Raw genomic sequence first — 19584 nt, forward strand, 5'->3', positions numbered from 1 at the left:
CTCCCCTGTTTTCAGATTGTCTTATACAATAAGCACAGTACAGAAGAGAAATACGTTAAAAATATAAAAACAGTTGAATAAGGTTTAATGGCCTGCAAACTTGATCAAAATGTCTGTTAAAAAAATCCTTAAAACAGTCCTTAAAAGGTTGTGAATAGGCCCTGTGCAGTATATAATATAACCTCTTTTAGTCAGTCATGCTGTTCAATACCAATTCAAGACATGCTGAGTGATAATATATTCTGACCTTTACATTGTTCTATTCATCATCCATTTTAATTATTGGTAATTACATATTTATGACATTTAAGTTGTGATAATGGTTCATCGATGATTTAAAATCCTTAGATTTTGTTGAACAGTTTGGATTCTGCTGTAGAAGAATTTAAAGCCAACAAGTGGTAGGTACTTCAATAATCTAAGCGTGCAAAACACTACTGACCCTCATTTCCAAAGCAGACTATGAGAATTGACAGCTGCAGCCATTACATTGTACATTGTCAAGATTTGATCTCCTCTGTGCAATTCTATGATTCATTTTTCCCACTTGCCCTAACTCCTGTCTGGTTTCCAAGGCAACATTCTCAGGTTTAATAAGGGATTAAGGAAAGACGAGAGGCCTCTGAAGAAAAGCACACTTGTCAGCAGTTTCTAAGGACAAGATTTTCTGTCAAGTATAAACATTAGCAGCTTCATAAAGTATGATTAAAAATGCTTTATCACTGTGCCACAGCTACGCCACTCTGGCGGTTGTGGTGGAATAAAACTGAAAGGATTCGGATTCGGTGGGTGGCACAAAATGTGACCTTTTTAACTTTTCAAATTAAAGAAACAATATTAGTATTAGTATACCAATTTTTAAAGCAAACTTACCACTCACATTAGACCAATGAATAACATGTATCTTTATAATTTTACTACAAGCAGTAAATAGACCGATTCTTAGAACTGAGATTGGATTTAGACTCAAAAGCATCACTAGTAGGGATTGGCAGAACATGTCAGAGCCAATAAACCTTGACATAACAGAATTGCTGTCAAAAAGTTACAATACTGAACTGCTCTTCACTACCAGTGGCACTGTTTGTAAAAAACATGTTATTAGATAAATATGTGATAAGTGTGTGTACTTGTGTGTCAGCTAAAAGATTGCTTCACTTTTAAAATTATAATTATATTGATAGTTGAAAAAAAAAAGTTAACCCAAGAACAGAGAGAAGAACAAGGGGGCATAAGCAGAAGCTGAATAAAAGTAAGTTTAGAATGGAAGGTAGGAAGCGCTTTTTTCACAGAAAATTATAAATGCACACCTACCAGGTGAAGGAGTAGGATCTAAAACACTGGGAACATTAAAAAAAGTCTAGAGTCTATGCTTTTAAATAAGTTACCCCCAGTAGGGGGAAATGGTATGCTAACAAGGGACTTGTTGGATTGAATGGTCTTTTCTCATTCTCAAACTTTTCTTATGTTCTTACGCTCTTATGTTCTTAATTGTGTAAGCATATGACTAATTTTCATTTAGGGCTGATAGGTGTCACAAAAACTAATGTGTAAAACAAAAAGTTTTGTACCACCAAATAAATATACATCCACAATATCAAAGAAAACATTAGTTAAAAAATATGTTATCATGGTTAATACGCTTTAAACAGTGGTTTACCATCTGTAATAAAAAAAAATAACATTTAATTTGTTTGTTGTACCATGCCTGTGCTGTACCAAGCTTGTGTAGACTTTACCATTCTTTTCTCAAAGGCACTTGACTAATCGTGGTTTGGCACTTGGGGAACAAAAGTATTTGATTGACATTTAGAACATAGAGAACATAGAACATAGAGCTGTAAGTAGCTGTTCCATATGATTGCTGTGGGAATCAGTGCCCTTGATGTGAGTGACACACTGTGAAACAAATACCATGGTAACCACACACCCATCACTCAGGACTGTCTGCTAGGAATTGCTATACGACTCCACTAACTCCCACTCCCAGACAAATCAAGCCAAACCACACTGATCATGACTACAGTACACAGCAGTAATAACACCAAATGTTTCATACAAAATCAATAAATGTTTGGGATATGCATCAATGTATTTAGACTAGGTTGTATTAATTACACCTGCTGGTGAATTAGCAGTGCAATGACTTCTAATTGAGGCCAAGAATAAAGCAGGATAGGGTCCATTAGTTTGTGTTGAGCCAGAGCTGAACATCGAACAGGAATGTTACAGCCCAGGAAGTCACTGGATGATTGCTGGTTGTTGAAAGAAGTGCTAACCAATTTATAAATTAGCACCAGCAACCTTGGTTGGTTGACTACAAATTGAAAAAATATAGCATGAGGCCAAACAGGACATATTACATGAATTACATTACAGTTAAAAAGAGTTGAAGAGTTGAGTCAGTTTGGCATTTTCGAATTTTGGGGAAGTGGCTTTGACAATTTGAATATGTTGAAATGATGGGGCTGTGAAGTAAGTTGCCATATTATTAAATACGCATCTCCTCTCGTGATATTAGAAAACAAATCACTCTGGGAATTGAAGGACGTATTTTTTGTTCAGTACTTTTATTTCCATAATTTAAGATTTTATTACATACTTTATGTGTTTTTACATAAAGAAAAAGCATTGAAATATACAAGGGATTATATAGCATATGTTATATATATATATATATATATATATATATATATATATATATATATATATATATATTATTGTAAAGAAATATTACACAAACACAACAAAAACAGCAACAGTGCAAGAATGTATTTATTAGGAGTCAACCCATATAATTCCAGTTGCCTATATACAAATGAATATTTATGATGCATTGCACTGTACATACTAGACCAAATTCACAATTGTAAAGTTTGGTTTCAATATATATATATATATATATATATATATATATATATATATATATATATATACACACGCACAGTTGTAGTCAAAAGTTTACATACCCCAATGGAAATTTATAATTTCTAGAAATTTCTCGAAAACAAAGAATTTTAGGACAAATCTTTTGTAGCAAAAGTTTTGTTTTTGTGGATGAGGAAAAAAAGTAACAAGAAATAGATGTCTACAATATTTATTTCGGCTGTTTTTTTTTTGTGCAAAACTCCAAAAATGCTAAATTAAATGAACAGCTAGTTGAGGCACCTTTAGCAATAATCACCTCTTTTAAACGATTAGGATATTTGCCAATGAGCTTTTGGCATGATTCTTTAGTGATTTTTAACCATTCTTCAACGCAAAACTGTTCCAGTTCATTCAAATTCCGAGGACTTCTCTTGTGCACAGCCTTCTTCAACTCAGACCAAAGATTCTCAATCAGATTTAGATCAGGACTTGACTAGGCCATTCCAGAACCTTGATTTTATTCTTCTTAACCATTCTGAAGTAGATTTTGATGTGTGCTTTGGATTGTTGTTGTGTTGGAACGTCCAGTTGCGCTTTAAACCAAGTTTTGTCACGGAGGGGTTCAGATGATTGGCCAGTATTTTTTGGTATGCTATGGAATCCACTTTACCATGTATTGGAACTAAATTTCCTGTGCCAATAGAGGAAAAATAGCCCCATAGAAAGATATTACCACCTCCATGCTTGACAGTAGATATGGTGTTCTTTTCTTTGTATGCCTCACCAGACTATCCACATGACCAAATAGCTTGATTTTTGTTTCATCACTCCACAAAACCTTTGACCAGAACTCATATCCATCATTCAAATGACGTTTTGCAAACTTTAAGCGATTGTCCTTGTGACGTTTTCCTAAGAGTGACTTTTTCTTTGGCCTGCGACCATTGAGACCTTCACCATGCAATACTCGACCTATGGTTGAAATGGAAACCACAGTCCTACTTGCATCCAATTCACTTTGAATATCTTTGGCAGTCAATCTCAGATTGTTATTAACCTTCTTCACAATTCTTCTTGGTGAAAGAATCTTCTTTCGTCCAGACTGAGGGAGCATTGTGACAGTACCGTAAGTCTTGTACTTCTTGATAATAGAAACAATAGTTGAAATCGGGATACTCAAATGCTTAGAAATCTTCTTGTATCCTTCTCCAGCTTTATGACAATCTAAGGTCTTTCTGTCTAAGGTCTTCAGAGAGCTCTTTACTTTTTCCCATATTGACTTATTGGTAATGACAGCAATCATCCTATGCTTAAATCTTTTGTACTCTCTAAGAATGTTCACCTACAAGCCAGCATTTTTTAGACTTTTCTAGAAGTAGGTTCTGCATTATCATATTGAAATTTCTAGCACCTTGTAGACAATACTATCATAGCATCAAAGGGTGTGAATACTTTTGAATTAGCATTTTTGGAAATTTCTAGAAATTATAAATTATAAATTTTGACTACAACTGTATATATATATATATATATATATATATATATATATATATATATATATATATATATATATATATATATATACTGTATATAAAACAGCATTTTCAAGCATTTTATTCATTATCTTTCACACTTATCTGTTAACATGGGTGAAAGCTGTCAACAGCCAAGGCAATGCTTATTGTATAGTGACAAGCCTTCTAGTTCTCGAATAGCAGCTACTGTAGATTAAGTGAGCAGATAAAATACATGTTTGTGGTCACCTTGAAACATCAAGCAGCTTGAAATGGATTGTAAAACGCACCCCTAGTAATGGGCTAAGATACATGTATTTGTCAGTTTAGTTTAACCAAAACGAGTACACTGAAACCATTGCAATTACTTCAGTGTTTTAAACTTGCATGGAGATATTAAACCAACTCTTCAATTGAATACTTACAAATTCCTTTGGTAAATAACTGTTCTCAGAAGGTTGCTACAGTTATGTTGCCTTAAATATAAAATAACAAATAAAAAATAGTATGAGAGAATGAATGAATATTCTTTGCTAAATAAGCAGTGTATATATATATATATATATATATATATATATATATATATATATATATATATATATATTCATTTTTTATTTACAATGTATAGTATAGCATGGGCATGGACAAAGTTCAATGTGGATCAAAAAGTTAAACATTTTAAATGGTTTACATACATAAATCAATCAATCAATCAATTAATTAATTAATTAATAAAAACATAATTAAATAATGTAAATAACCTTGAAACACACAGTGGTTTAAATTACTTTGTGAGAAACACAAGCTCATATTCCCTATACTGATGCTACCACTGGGTACCCAGCCCAGTATATGAAGCTGCTTAGACTTTTTACAAAGAAAAGGACTAAGAAGGGGCTCTCTTATGTAACTTAATTGGCCTGAAGTAGCTTTCTGACTGTTGATTTATCTTACAAATACAATAAATCTACACTAATGCTAAAAAGAAGTTTGAGTTAACTTATGAAGGTGGTTTTGTAATTTGTTGGTAACGCTTTAGTTTGAGGATCTGTTATAACTAATCAGTACTATAAATGTGCTATAAAGGACATTATAAACAATATTAGATGTGTATTAATGATAACATGCCCTAGCAATGCAGTCTTATAATTATATGTAACTTTCTTAAGAAAGTAACATGGCATGGCATGCAGCTTTACACTGATATCACATCTTTACTACAGGGCACAGCCAATGTATAAGCTGATAACAGGCTTGCAAGTGGATACAATCCAATACAAAGTCAAGTAAGTACTCAAAGTACACTAGGTGTACCCTGCAGTTATAGCTGTTACATGACAAGTGGTTTAAGGTCAGTTAATATGTGATGTTTGAGTCCAAGCAGCACACCTGACTGCGACAGACAGCTGTTGGTATGGATCCTTTGTGATGTTAGTTATCCAGACGTTCTGTAATCACAGAATATCAGGATTGGGAATCCAAATGAAAGTGGATGGCAGAGAGATTCTAATTGTCACTTGATCCTCCTTAATGAATGTCACATCCTTTAATAACACATTTATAGATGCAGTATAACAGGTTCCTTGAACAGGTTTGTTAAGCCAATGTAGATTCAAAATTATTATTACTGAAGATTTTATAAGTGTTTTAAAGTTATGATTGATTGTGTGCATGCATGAAAATAATTACTTCCCTCCAGTTATTTTGGAAGGAAAACCTGCTGCAACCATAACTTTAAACATTCAATCAAAACATATTCAGTAGAACTAAAAAGAAATGTGTTGCCATTGGATCAGTGGAAAGACGGTCGAGTGCTACAGTATGTTTGTATTTATGGGTAGGTTTGATTAAACACTGGTGCTAAAATTAAATTATGAAGTGCAAATGACGTAACCGTTGTTTTCCTATGTGGTTAAAAGCTGCTTTAATAACATAGTAATAAAAAAGCACCTCAGGTTTCATTTTTCTGTTCTTACCTGGTCAAGTGATGAGAATAAGCTGTAGAAATGATATTTGTACACAACTAAAAAATAAAAAAGATGTTACAGAAATAAATATGATGTGATGTAGAAAACCTAAATTACCGACTTGATCTTTTTGTTTTTAGTCCTAACAATACCTTGACACACTCTTAAGCTTTGGATGTGTAAAATCAACACGCATATTTAAATATATATTTTGTACACATAGCTTTTCATATACTATAATATTAGATATATTCTAGACATACTTGCTCTTGACAGTGAATATATAAGGAAGGTTAGATATTTCATTGCATGGTTAAGTTTCTACTTAGATATTTTCATACTAATTTTACAAACAGTGGTATTTTTCCTGATTGGTATGGACAACATTACAACTCTATCATACAAGTGTTTCTGCAAGCAGTATGGATGGAACTGCTACATTTACGAAACTCAAGGTGAATCATAACTCAGCCACTGCAAAGAACATTAAAAGAATCTTCTTAAGGAACTAAGTCAGTCATTTATGTAAGAGCTGACTTGAAAGGTAATATAACCAGCTTTGACAGCAGACTGCACAGTACACAAGATTAATCCACAGATGAAAAAAAAAATCCCTCCCTCCCCAAGAAGCTTTGACATGCACATTCTTATTTACTTAACCACTGAAGTCATAATATCTACCATAGGAGCATAGAAGCAACTTTTTTAACATTTATTTTTTATTTTTGATACATTGTTTTAATGCCTGCTAAAGTATATGTGCTGGCAGTTGCAATCTTACTAAACCTACCTTTGCTTTCTGGGACCCAAGTATAATGCAGAATCTTTTCAGCATTGCAGTAACTTGAATACTCTGCTTAATATATTTTTTTCTGACACAACTTCTACACAGGGTACATTGGATGAAATAGAGTTGAGGACAATTAAATAGCACATTTGTTAGCTTTGCATTATCAGTTTCTGACTAAATGTTCCATCTGCATGTACTTGTACTGGCTAGATGAATAGTCAAGCCCCTATCTTTTCCTAGATGGTTTGGGAACTCCCAGCTGAAACTCATTTTTAAAGTCTATATACACTATGGTATACCATTCAGTTTATAGAAGATAATTCAGTTCAAGCACATCACTCAAAACTTGGAGAACAGTGTCTTGATTCTTTCACCATGGAAAATGTGTTCTCCTCTCGCCATCCCCCATTAATTTGGTGCCAGCAGTAATGCACTAATTTCATTCCTTTTTCTTACTTCTGTTTAATTCTGAATAAATATTGCATGCAAACCCAGGCCAGGCATCTAGAGGATTTGATAAGCATTTCTTTTCAGGTTGTCTACATCCAAAGTCATGCTAGGCCTGTTATTATGTCACTTAACCCACGTAAACCCTCCCCCCCCCGCCCCCCAAAAATAGATGCAGCAGTAGCGTGCGTCTCAAATGGATATGGGGCACGTGATGACTTTGTCCTCCAGCATGACACTGATGACCAGGAATACAAGGTATAGCAGGAACATGATGAACCCCAGGAGCTTGCTCATTCTCCACTTGCAGAGGGCGATGGACAGGATGACAAACAGCAACATGATGAACAGCAGCACGATGGCGCAGAACAGGCCATTGCTGCTGACCTGCACAGGTGCCATGTCGTGGATAAACGAGTACAGGAGCCAAGGAAAAGGCAGCCTAATGGAACAGGATCGAAAAAAAAGAAATTAGACTGGACTAGTTTTAAAGAATAAAGAGTTACTTGTGCCTGAGTTTACAACAAGCACATTAATCACCATTGCAGTCTTTATCAACATATTGCTTTAATATTTTTATTAAATAATAACACACGCCGTGGAATAAAATCAAACACATTCCACAGCAGTTTGGCCAGGAAGGAAAAATCTTCAGCCCATACATCCTGTGTCCAAACAAAAGCTCCCTTCTATAATAACACTTCCTTTGATTAAAGGCCATAGTGGAAATATAAATCCAATATCTACAAAGGTATCGTTAAAAAAGATGCCAGGCTATTGCTCACTGAGACAAAGCACTCATGTCCAGCTTCTGTTAATGACTCATACTGGGATTATTTACTTTTCAAAGGTACCACTTATTTTATTGTGCTCTGTACTTCCTGCAAATGCATGGCTTCTTTGAAATTACTCTGCATAGATCCCACATTAACCCTTTGTGGTCCATTGTCAGACCTGGTCCGACATTGCAATTATTCCTATCAGGTCCATTGTCGGACCCTATCCGACATCATTATAGAAATGCAAAAATCGGGTTTTAGTCGTTTTTTCTCCGGAAAAAAGTAGAGAAAACCATTCAATGGCCGAGTGGGAACGACAGGAGCCGAGACAAGTCAAAAAAAAAAAAAAAAAAAAATGGCGTATCGCAGAATAGTCATACATGGCCCTGGTATCAGATAATGGGGCGGTCATAAGTAAACAAGCTGGCTGATAGTGAGTCCCCGCACAGAGAACACGGACATTTGCAGAGCTTTTGATGTTATAGTAATAAAATAATGACTTGGATCGCATTATTGAGGAGTTTGGTGATAAAACGAGTGATCAGGAGATGATTGAGCGGTATGTACGACTATTATTATTATTATTTATTTATTTCTTACACAGGTGAAAGCTATAGCGAACGAAAGGGTGGGGCGGGGCTGGAGATGCCTAGTGAGTACTTTGTTGATATGCAGAGCCATTTAAACCCGTTTCACTGTGAAAAAAAAATACTTTTAAACAGCGCGTCTAAAATTAACTGCGCGTGTGAAAATTAATTAGACCTGGCGTGCCTGACGCGCATTTAATAAATGGACCGCAAAGGGTTAAACTGTTATATGGAAAAAAATGTGCAGATGCATTTTGATGACTTACCCTACAGTAATGTCAAAAATATTGCTCCCCACTGAGCTGGACACAGCCATGTCCCCCAGGCCCTTGCGTGCCACAATAACACTTGTGATTAGGTCAGGAATGGATGTCCCAGCTGCTAAAATTGTCAATCCCATAATCTCTTCAGTGATCCCGATGGTCTCTCCAACCTGCAGAATTAAAATTTTGTTACAATGGGTTTTTATGAAAACAGATTAAAAATTGTATACGCAGGGCTGGCCTAATTCTTTTTAATGTATTTATTTTTATGCACCTGTTTGTAGAAAGTGTTTTTTGCTGTTAATGATAGCATTAATATGGCAAAAGGAATAGGAAGGCCCTAGTCAGGGTATCACACAGAACAGAGATATTTGAAATGATATCCATCTGTCAATTTAATCAGATGCTCCAGAATTTAAAGATGCAAATACAAATTATTATACTGAATACTTTTTGCAGCGGAATGCAAACTCAAACCCTTGGATGTTGAAGTCAATTTCACTGGATTCAAAGAATCTCTTCAGCTCTTTACTAACAGCTAAGAAGCCAAGATCTCTGCTGATCCAAGAAAAGACAAAACATTTGCTCCTAATAAAAGTATTTACTGAAGGACTGTAACAGGGGAGATCTGTGCTGACTGTCTGGCGCATGCGTGGTACTGCAGGAAGGGAGCAGCGGCCTCGTAGATCTGCCTGTCAGTCATGGCAGTGACACGGAGAGGTGGGGAAGAGGGTGTGTTGGCTTTCCCTCTCTCTGAGTGGCTGAGAGGCGGGCTTTGGGGGATTGCTGACCCTATTGTTCCCTCAGCCTGTCCCTCTAAGACGAAACGAGCCAGCTGGCAGAAGCTCTGCTGCCGGACCGAGTACGGCCGGAGAAGAACGAGCACAACAACAAATTAATTAAAAAGAAAAAGAAAAGGAATTTTTAGTTGCGGGGTAAAACTTGGGCAGAACCCCGAACAGTACAAGCAGGTTGAGGGGACGGGTGAGCATAGGAGACCCAGGCCATGCGGATAGCGACAGTCGGGGTAACGCTGCCGAGTGCAGCACCTTTATTTTGTAGTTTTATTACTGTGTTTTATATTCCCTTTTTCTTTCGCCTTTTGTTTTCATTATTCTTTTGAGCACCTGTGAGTGCGAAACATTGGACTGTACCTGTATTGGTATTACTGTGGACCTGACTACCGTTGTCGGTATTCAGGCCACAGACAACAGCGCCCTCTGCGGGCTAGAGAGAAAATAAAGCCAAAAAAAGAAAATAATAAAACTGGGCACCAGTGCGGTGTTGCAAATAAACCTTCTGTCTCCCATGTGTGTCAGTGAATTGCCAAACACCCTTCCACAGGGACACATCTTGCTTGTTGCTCACCAAAAATCCCAAGAAACTGGAAACGAGAATGCCAGATTAATGGAGGGACATTGGATTGTGCTTTAAGTATAGAACACAAAGTTTCAGGATGAAGACAGAGTCGCCGCTGATGTCTTCATTAAAAATCTTGAATAGTGAAGGAAACAATTTAGCTGTTATAGAAATATGAAAAACAAGTTTGATGATAAAAATGGTTGCTGTGTCAGTTCAAGATCAAGGTTTTGGCTATAGACTTTTATGGTGTTTTAAAACACAGCATGCTCTAGCCTCTTTGCTTTTCAAGGCTGGACTAGCACTATCACATGTCTATGTTAAGCTTTGCAACTAAATCCGTTGCTGGTTGTGTATCGTAAGTGACATGCCAATGTTTAATTTACTCATTCCTTAATGTGATTCAGTGACCTTGGAACTCTGTTTGCTATATTATACACTACACAGTACACCATAATTCAAAGATTAAAACATCCCACACCATTAAATACAGGCTAGTCTTGTCAAATATATAACCCCACAAAAGATATTTAGCAATAACACTGCTAGACACATAAAGTATCATAGTTTCCAACCACCTCTTCTTTGAAATTCCAACATGGGTATGATTCAAAATAAGTGTGATCTTACCTGGTGTGCCCACCAGACCATTAGGTAGGAGAAGAATGCAATCCAGCAAATGGCGCCTAAAAAAGTGATGGGAAAGAACTTCTTAGAACTCTGCAAGATAAAAAAGAAAAGAGTTAAAAAAAAGTATATGAATCTCTTACACTGGCACCCAAGCCGGATGTTTAGTTTATAGTACAGGGTATGTGGCAAACCAGTCTTTCAATTTATAGAATAGGTAACAGGTCAGCAGATTTAAAGAAATATAGTGACAAATTATTATTTTTATTTATTTTCCCCCAATGGGGTGGGCTATTGATCCTGGAGAACAGAGACCAGCCCTGCCTCTTATCCACTCTGAATGTGCTCGGTGACTGGCCAGTAGGGTTCGCTGTTGCACGATGAGGAGAAGCAATCCCTGCCGGTTTCCCATCCCCCACCCCGGGAGAGTCAGAGCCAATGTGACGCCTCCCTCGGGGTACCCAGTAAAGTTCGGCCTCTTTGCACAGCCTGGATGTGAACTGGCGCCGTCCAAGCTGTGTGACTCATCCTGCACTCCCAGCGGCAGTGCTTTAACTGGATGAGCCACTCGGGGACCCTTGATGAAGAAATCTTGAATCCAAATGGTCAGTAGCATTAAGAGAGAAACATTACATCCAAGAAAGTTACACAACTAGAAAAAAATACTCAAGTTGGATTTAGGTACTGTAAGTAGCCTTGAGTTGTTTCAGTAGCTCTTTAGATTACAGTACACGAATAGTCAATTAAATACCAATGACTCCTGCTCATACATGCTAACGACTATGTAATCCCAGTATCATAATCTAGGGAATATATCATATCAGATTGAATGGTTTGTAAACATGAAGTAGAATGCAAATGTAAAAAAGATTATTTACATATCTAGAGGTTAAAATGTGACTGTGAACATTTTTATTTCACACCTTTGAAATTTTATTTCAGGGTGCAAAACTTACAACACTGTAAACAATGCAATCCAAATACAATTTACAAGTTCCTCGCGACAAAATCTCCAGTGATATTCTGATTCCTTTTAATTAACCTAAAGGCTAGTTAACCTAATTACTCAATGCAGTCCCCAGTAGTGTGTAGATTTAAGAGTAATAGTTACATAATTTAAGAGCTGCGCCTACATTTGTACAGATCTGAAAGAACAGTTACAGGAATGTGTTTAAGATTTAGGGACCATTACTTTCAAGTAAGTTAGAGGTGGGTAGAGGAAGATTCAACATCTATAATTAAATTATCACAGAGCTACAGGATTTAAAGAAAAATAAACTATGAAATGCATTAATTTGGAGCATAAAATGACTTGAAATCTGAGCTGGATCCTGGCATAAAAGCAGTAAGAATAATTTTACTTTGAAGAACCAGAGAAAATCATAATCAAGGTGTATGAAGTGATTAAGATAAATTAAATGGGGCTTAGTGTCTCAAAGACAGAACGTTCCCCAGGAGTGTTAATGGCTTCAAAGCCATATGTTATGTAGAAAACTTTTAGAGGAATAGGTGGGACTGTGCTGGATTGTATGATGGATAATATGGCATACATACTTATGTACATACAACAGCCTCCACTATATCCCCAGTCACTGAGAATTTCATGCCCTGGGGGAGTAAGTGCTGTCCTTGTTTGATAAAGAGACATGGCGGCTAACAGTACTCTGCCAAACCTGTGTGCTGGCTACATACACTGTTGAAAAAAGACTGGAGAAAGTGCTTTGACATTACCTTAAGTGTCTCTAACTACACAGTAATATCACTGTAATAACACAGTGGTTACATACACAATTGTGTAGTTACATGTAACATCATGCTTAATTGCAGCTGGTAGCATATTTTGTAATTATGCTATTTTTACACAAGTGGTTGTGTATTTACAAAGTTATAATGTTATTACTACAGTACATCCTCGCTATAATTAACCTGTTGGGGTCCAAGCCTTTTGTTCGTTATATCGAGTGGTTTGTTATAGCGAAAGGACAATCAAAATGAACGATAAACTGTTGGAGTAAGTTAATGAGATCAGATTGTAAAGTAGAATTACATGTACATGTTTGTTTCATGTGTGCAGTATTCTGCCTTTGCTTTATCCTGTTTGTTAAAGAATTAAAATGCAGTACAGAAAGAACAAATCCCGAATTGAAGCTGAATATTTATTCAAAATCAGTCTGACACGAATCGTTTCAAAGTGCACCAAATCTTGATCCATCATGCAAGAATCCCAAACTGATCTTTTATTCCAAATCAACCCGACATGAAAAGTTTGACATGAAAAGTTCATCAGATCCTCAAGTTTGTTTTTTCTTTAATCAATTTTGCTTTGCCGCATGGTTGCTTAACAAGCCAAAAAAGTCCTTTTGACAACCTATATTCACGACAGAGATATGCCTGCGTTACTCCTTTTTTCAAATGATCAATATAGTTTCCAGCTTTGTTGCAAAATGATTTTCATTTCGGAGGCATAGTTACACAGAGAGCGTTTTTTATTAAGACAAAAGAGTTGACTTCGCTGCAGAGGTGGCATCCTGTGCGTACAGACGGGAATGTTGACAGTGTGTTTATATGATCTTTTTTTTTTATTTGGGGTCCAGGGGCCAGGTTTGTTATAGCCGAAGGTTTGTTATAATGAAGGCTGTTATAGTGAGGGCATAAACAAGTAAGACCTAAACTGGCAAATGGAAGAAAGTAACATACTAAGCATTGTTGCTGTTTTCATAGTAACTTACCGGTTTTCTGACGTCGGGAAGAGTGAGCCACAGTGGGAAGATAATGGGTAGGATAATGAAATAGGTGAAGCGTTTGCGGTTCGTGTCTGGCCAGGCCAGGCTCAGGGGCTGGTCATCGTCATTCTCTCCATCATTTCCTCCCTAAACAGAGGAATGAAACTTTAAGCACACAGAGACATACCCACTGACTTGCATTTGGAGAAATCTGTGCTGTAAATTAAATGGCATGTGTCTGATATTATTGCTTCAATAACCATGACATTGAAATGGAAGATGGGCTTGGTTAAGCCAGATGAACTAGGGTGAGACCCAAGGTCTCATCTTCAGCTTTACAGAATATTTACAAAACATTACTAATATTGCACCTCTAACATATTCTTTTTCACTCTATAATTGCTATTCAAAAAATATACAGTATATTTCTTTATTTTCTGGATCACTGTATCTGTCAGGTACATTTACCTGAAATGTTCACAACAATCTATATATATCTTCTGAATCTGCACAACATTTAGCAGCATTTTATAAATAAGCTCACTTTAATCTATTTATAAGCAGAGATGCCAAACACTTATGTGGATCCCTGCCAATATGAAATGATTGTGCAAGTCTAGCAATCTGTATTCAAGCTATAGAGAAATGCAGTTAGGCAAGCCTAAAATGGACAGGCAATGCTGCTGTTGCTGCTCTAAGTCTCTAAACAGGGAATACACGCTTCTGTAAATATTGAATTTCAGAATTCTTTAAATGTACATCATTGATACGTTCCTTCTGCAGGACTGGATTCACTGAGCGAGTCACTCAGTCAACATCAGTGTCAAGGAAATTGTCTTTAAAGGAGGAAGTTGGCAGAGCAATATTATAATCTGTGGCAAATATGCAGAACATTGTTTATAACCTCAAGTGCTGATTGGAATAGAGGGAAACAGAAATGAGCTATTCATTCTGTGAAGTGGTAAGAGTTTTGTCCTTCCCACTGCTGACTGAATGAACTCATTTGATTTTTAAAACTGTAGCAGAATATCCCAGGAGACATGGTCCTGCTCATCCACCCAGGATGGAGTAGTTAATCCAGTTGCCAGCATTTGTGAACAAAAACCAACCATCCCTATAATGTAGGAGGAATGGCACATCAGGGCTGCGTTCAATAGGCTTGATGCTCTGGTGTGGCGCTACGTAACATAAGTTAGCTCTTATTGAATGGTTAGTTATGAAGAGAGAACTTTCAAGATGGCAGAAAATCTAGCACTAGCATTGTTTTTGGATGGATTTAAGGAAGACTGTGCAGAAAAACTGCGGTTTAATGCCTCTATTGCACTTGCATCGAGAGCCAACACCATGGCTTTAGCGTCAGTGAATTCAAACACATGCAAGAGTCCTGTACGGATTGAAAACTATGTTGAGAGCATTGTTCCTCAGTACTGTGATTGTTGCACATTGCATGTTTTATTTACAGGTGGCTACAGTTCAGTTTACACTTACAATTAAGATGTTTCTATTATATGCAAGTATTGTTGTACAGCAAAATTAAATTTATAAACTGTCCAAAAATAGAACCATTTTTTTCAACAATTATTCAACCCAGTAACATTTTTATACACCAAATAAAAAATAAAAAAAACTTTTCAAAGAAATTATTTCTTCAACGATTCTTTGAATACATCTGCGAATGACTTTAGCAGTTCATTTCTTTTTTTGAAACCTGCATTTCCATGAGCTCCTGCATCTGCCTTTTCTGTTCCTCTGCAAAGTCTTACAATAGAAGTACTACTGTTTGTTTTTTTCTCTCCAATGATTTAAGTCTTATAGTACATACAGACGTGCTCAAATTTGTTGGTACCCCTCCACAAAAAACGAAGAATGCACAATTTTCTCTGAAATAACTTGAAACTGACAAAAGTAATTGGCATCCACCATTGTTTATTCCATATTTAATAGAAATCAGACTTTGCTTTTGATTTTTTATTCAACATAATATTGTAAATAATAAAACAAATGAAAATGGCATGGACAAAAATGATGGGACCGCTAACCTAATATTTTGTTGCACAACCTTTAGAGGCAATCACTGCAATCAAACGTTTTCTGTAGCTCTCAATGAGACTTCTGCACCTGTTAACAGGTAGTTTGGCCCACTCTTCCTGAGCAAACTGCTTCAGCTGTCTCAGGTTTGATGGGTGCCTTCTCCAGACTGCAAGTTTCAGCTCTTTCCATAGATGTTCGATAGGATTCAGATCAGGACTCATAGAAGGCCACTTCAGAATAGTCCAATGTTTTGTTCTTATCCATTCTTGGGTGCTTTTAGCTGTGTGTTTTGGGTCATTATCCTGTTGGAGGACCCATGACCTGCAACTGAGACAGAGCTTTCAGACACTGGGCAGTACATTTCGCTCCAGAATGCCTTGATAGTCTTGAGATTTCATTGTGCCCTGCACAGATTCAAGGCACCCTGTGCCAGGCGCAGCAAAGCAGCCCCAAAACATAACCGAGCCTCCTCCATGTTTCACTGTAGGTATGGTGTTCTTTTCTTTGAAAGCTTCATATTTTCATCTGTGAACATAGAGCTGATGTGACTTGCCAAAAAGCTCCAGTTTTGACTCATCTGTCCAAAGGACATTCTCCCAGAAGGATTGTGGCTTGTCAATATGCATTTTAGCAAATTCCAGTCTGGCTTTTTTACGTTTTTCTGTCAAAAGTGGAGTCCTCCTGGGTCTTCTTCCATGGAGCCCACTTTCGCTCAAAAAGTGACGGATGGTGCGATCAGAAACTGACGTACCTTCACCTTGGAGTTCAGCTTGTATCTCTTTGGCAGTTATCCTTGGTTCTTTTTCTACCATTCGCACTATCCTTCTGTTCAATCTGGGGTCGATTTTCCTCTTGCGGCCGCGCCCAGTGACGTTGGCTACAGTTCCATGGACCTTAAACTTCTTAATAATATTTGCAACTGTTGTCACAGGAACATCAAGCTTCTTGGAGATGGTCTTGTAGCCTTTACCTTTACCATGCTTGTCTATTATTTTCTTTCTGATCTCCTCAGACAACTCTCTCCTTTGCTTTCTCTGGTCCACGTTCAGTGTGGTGCACACAATGATACCAAACAGCACAGTGACTACTTTTCTCCATTTAAATAGGCTGAATGACTGATTACAAGATTAGAGACATGTGTTTTACTAATTAAAGAAACTAATTAGTTTGAAATATCACTATAATCCAATTATTTATTATCTTTTCTAAGGGGTTCCAACAAATGTGTCCAGGCCATTTTAGAATATCTTTGTAGAATAAGCAATAATTCATCTCTTTTCACAGCTTCTTTGCTTTATTCTATGACATACCAAAGGCATGCAAGTATACATGATAAAATACCTTTTAATTTCATCACTTTTCAAGAGGAATGAAGCATTATTTCAATGAGCTGTAAGGGTACCAACAAATTTGAGCACGTCTGTATATCATTTTGTTTATGAAGTGCTCTTGGTTAGATAGAAGTGTAACACTGAAAAAGTACCTCATTTTACTAAAGTTCAAAAGTAGATTTGATGTGTGCTTTGGATTGTTGTTGTGTTAGAATGCCCAGTTGCGCTTTAAACCAAATTTTATAGCGGATGGTTTCAGATGATTGGCCAATATCTTTTGATATGCTATGGAATCCATTTGACCATGTATTGGAACTAAATTTCCTGTGCCATTAGAAGAAAAACAGCCCAATAGGAGGATATTACCACCGCCATGCTTGAAATTAGGTATGGTGTTCTTTTCTTTGTATGCCTCACCAGAATTTCTCCAGACGTAACAATTATCAGCGTGACCAAATATCTCGATTCTTGTTTCATCACTCCACAAAACCTTTGACCAGAACTCATATCAATCATTCAAATGCTGTTTTGCAAACTTTAAGTGATTGTCCTTGTGACATTTTCCTAAGGCTTTTTCCTTGGTCTGCGACCATTAAGACCTTCACCATGCAATACTCCAGACCAAGGGAACATTGTGACAGTACCATGAGTCTTGTACTTCTTGATAATAGAAACAATAGTTGAAATTGGGATACTCAAATGCTTGGAAATCTTCTTGTATCCTTCTCCAGCTTTATGACAATAAATAATTTTCTGCCCAAGGTCTTCAGATAGCTCTTTACTTTTTCCCATATTGACTTATTGTTAATGACAGCAATCATCCTATGCCTAACCCTTTCATACTTTCTAAGAATGTTCACCTATCATCCAGCATTTTCTAGACTTTTCTAGAATTAGGTTCTGCATTATCATATTGAAATTTCTAGCATCTTGTTGACAATACAATCATAGCATCAAAGGGTATGAATACTTTTGAATTAGTATGTTTGGAGTTTTGCAAAAAAAATGCTGAAATAAATAACTGTAGGCATCTATTTCTTGTAACTTTTTTTTTCCTCATCCACAAAACCAAAACTTTTGCTACAAAAGATTTTTCCTATTTGTTTTTGTTTTCATGAAATTTCTAGAAATGATACATTTCCTTGGGGTATGTAAACTTTTGACTACAGCTGTATATATATAATTTTGTAAACGGACCGTCACTCACTGTCGTTTGTTGCCCCTTTAAGAACACTGACCCAGGACATAGATTATGGATTTGTAAGCGCAGCTGCGCTATTTTTAATAAACAAACACAAAATGAACAAAAACTAAAACAAACACCTAGCTCCTTTGGAGTACGAACTAAACAACAGGCAGGTCCCTGACTATCCCTCAGGACGGCTAAGCCGTTTACCTGTCATAAACAGAATACACTCTAACCACTTCGTACTCACAAGGGTGACTGCCTGGAAACAGAGCACACCGCCTTCTGTTTCCTTCTCCACAGCAGTCCTGAGCAGACTGACTGCCTCTCTCAGATATCCTGCACCTGGTTCTAATTAACAATTACCACCAGGTGCAGGGGATAATTAACAACTGAAAATTAAACAATTAAACAATAGACAATTAAACTAAACAAATGTGCCTACGCACATGTTTTCTGCAGGGAGGATTTAACCCCCTCCCTGCTGTCTTACAATATACATATACAGTATATATATATTCTTGATAAAATAATGTTGCTTTTAATAAAATGGACTACAAAAAGAAACAGAAAACCGTGCCCAGACAATTACCTTTACACGCTGGCAAATAATATTTCTTGTTTTTGGTTTATATGTATTGTTTACATTTTTTTTTTAAATTAATTTATTTGAAGAAACTGAAAGGAAAAAATTGAAAACTTAATAGCATAGGAAAACTATAATATTATACTATCTACTTTAGAAAAGGTAGCATAGATTGGGAGTAAGATACCTGGATACTTCAAGGACTGTCACATTGGATCTTTCACAATTTGCACAAGCCAATATTTCTCTTATTTCTTATATATTTCTCTGAAATAAGTTGAGCTATTGGCTCAATAGTGATCAGCCCTCTCCATGCTTGACCAGTGAAAGTACCCTAACATGGCGTAAGGACAGTACTGTGCTGGGAACATCAACGCCTCACAGCAACCAGACTTTCAAAACAATAATGCATCTGCTGTCATGCTAATATTTTGTGTCTGTTAAGGGTGACATTTCTAAAAACAAGAAACTGTATCTTACAGAGTCCGCCCTGTATAAATATTTGGACAAAGAATATAATAACATA

At 36.6% G+C, this 19584-nt stretch overlaps 1 protein-coding gene across 4 annotated transcripts in view; it reads right to left on the reverse strand.

Annotated features, from left to right (window-relative positions):
* Window positions 1–2875: 2875 nt before the first annotated feature.
* Window positions 2876–19584, reverse strand: part of LOC117409641 (sodium/potassium/calcium exchanger 2-like) — a 104549-nt gene continuing 87840 nt past the window's right edge. For all 4 annotated transcript variants that reach the window (XM_034015947.3, XM_034015946.3, XM_034015949.3 and 1 more), the window contains 4 exons: window positions 13931–14071; window positions 11205–11294; window positions 9219–9385; window positions 2876–8028 (listed from right to left, as the gene is read on the reverse strand). In XM_034015947.3, coding sequence (XP_033871838.3) covers window positions 7779–8028; window positions 9219–9385; window positions 11205–11294; window positions 13931–14071 — 648 coding nt within the window. In that variant the 3' untranslated portion in view covers window positions 2876–7778. The remainder of the gene's footprint in view (window positions 8029–9218; window positions 9386–11204; window positions 11295–13930; window positions 14072–19584) is intronic.

Source organism: Acipenser ruthenus, chromosome 2, assembly GCF_902713425.1.
Source record: "Acipenser ruthenus chromosome 2, fAciRut3.2 maternal haplotype, whole genome shotgun sequence".
NCBI classification, from domain to species: Eukaryota; Metazoa; Chordata; class Actinopteri; order Acipenseriformes; family Acipenseridae; genus Acipenser; species Acipenser ruthenus.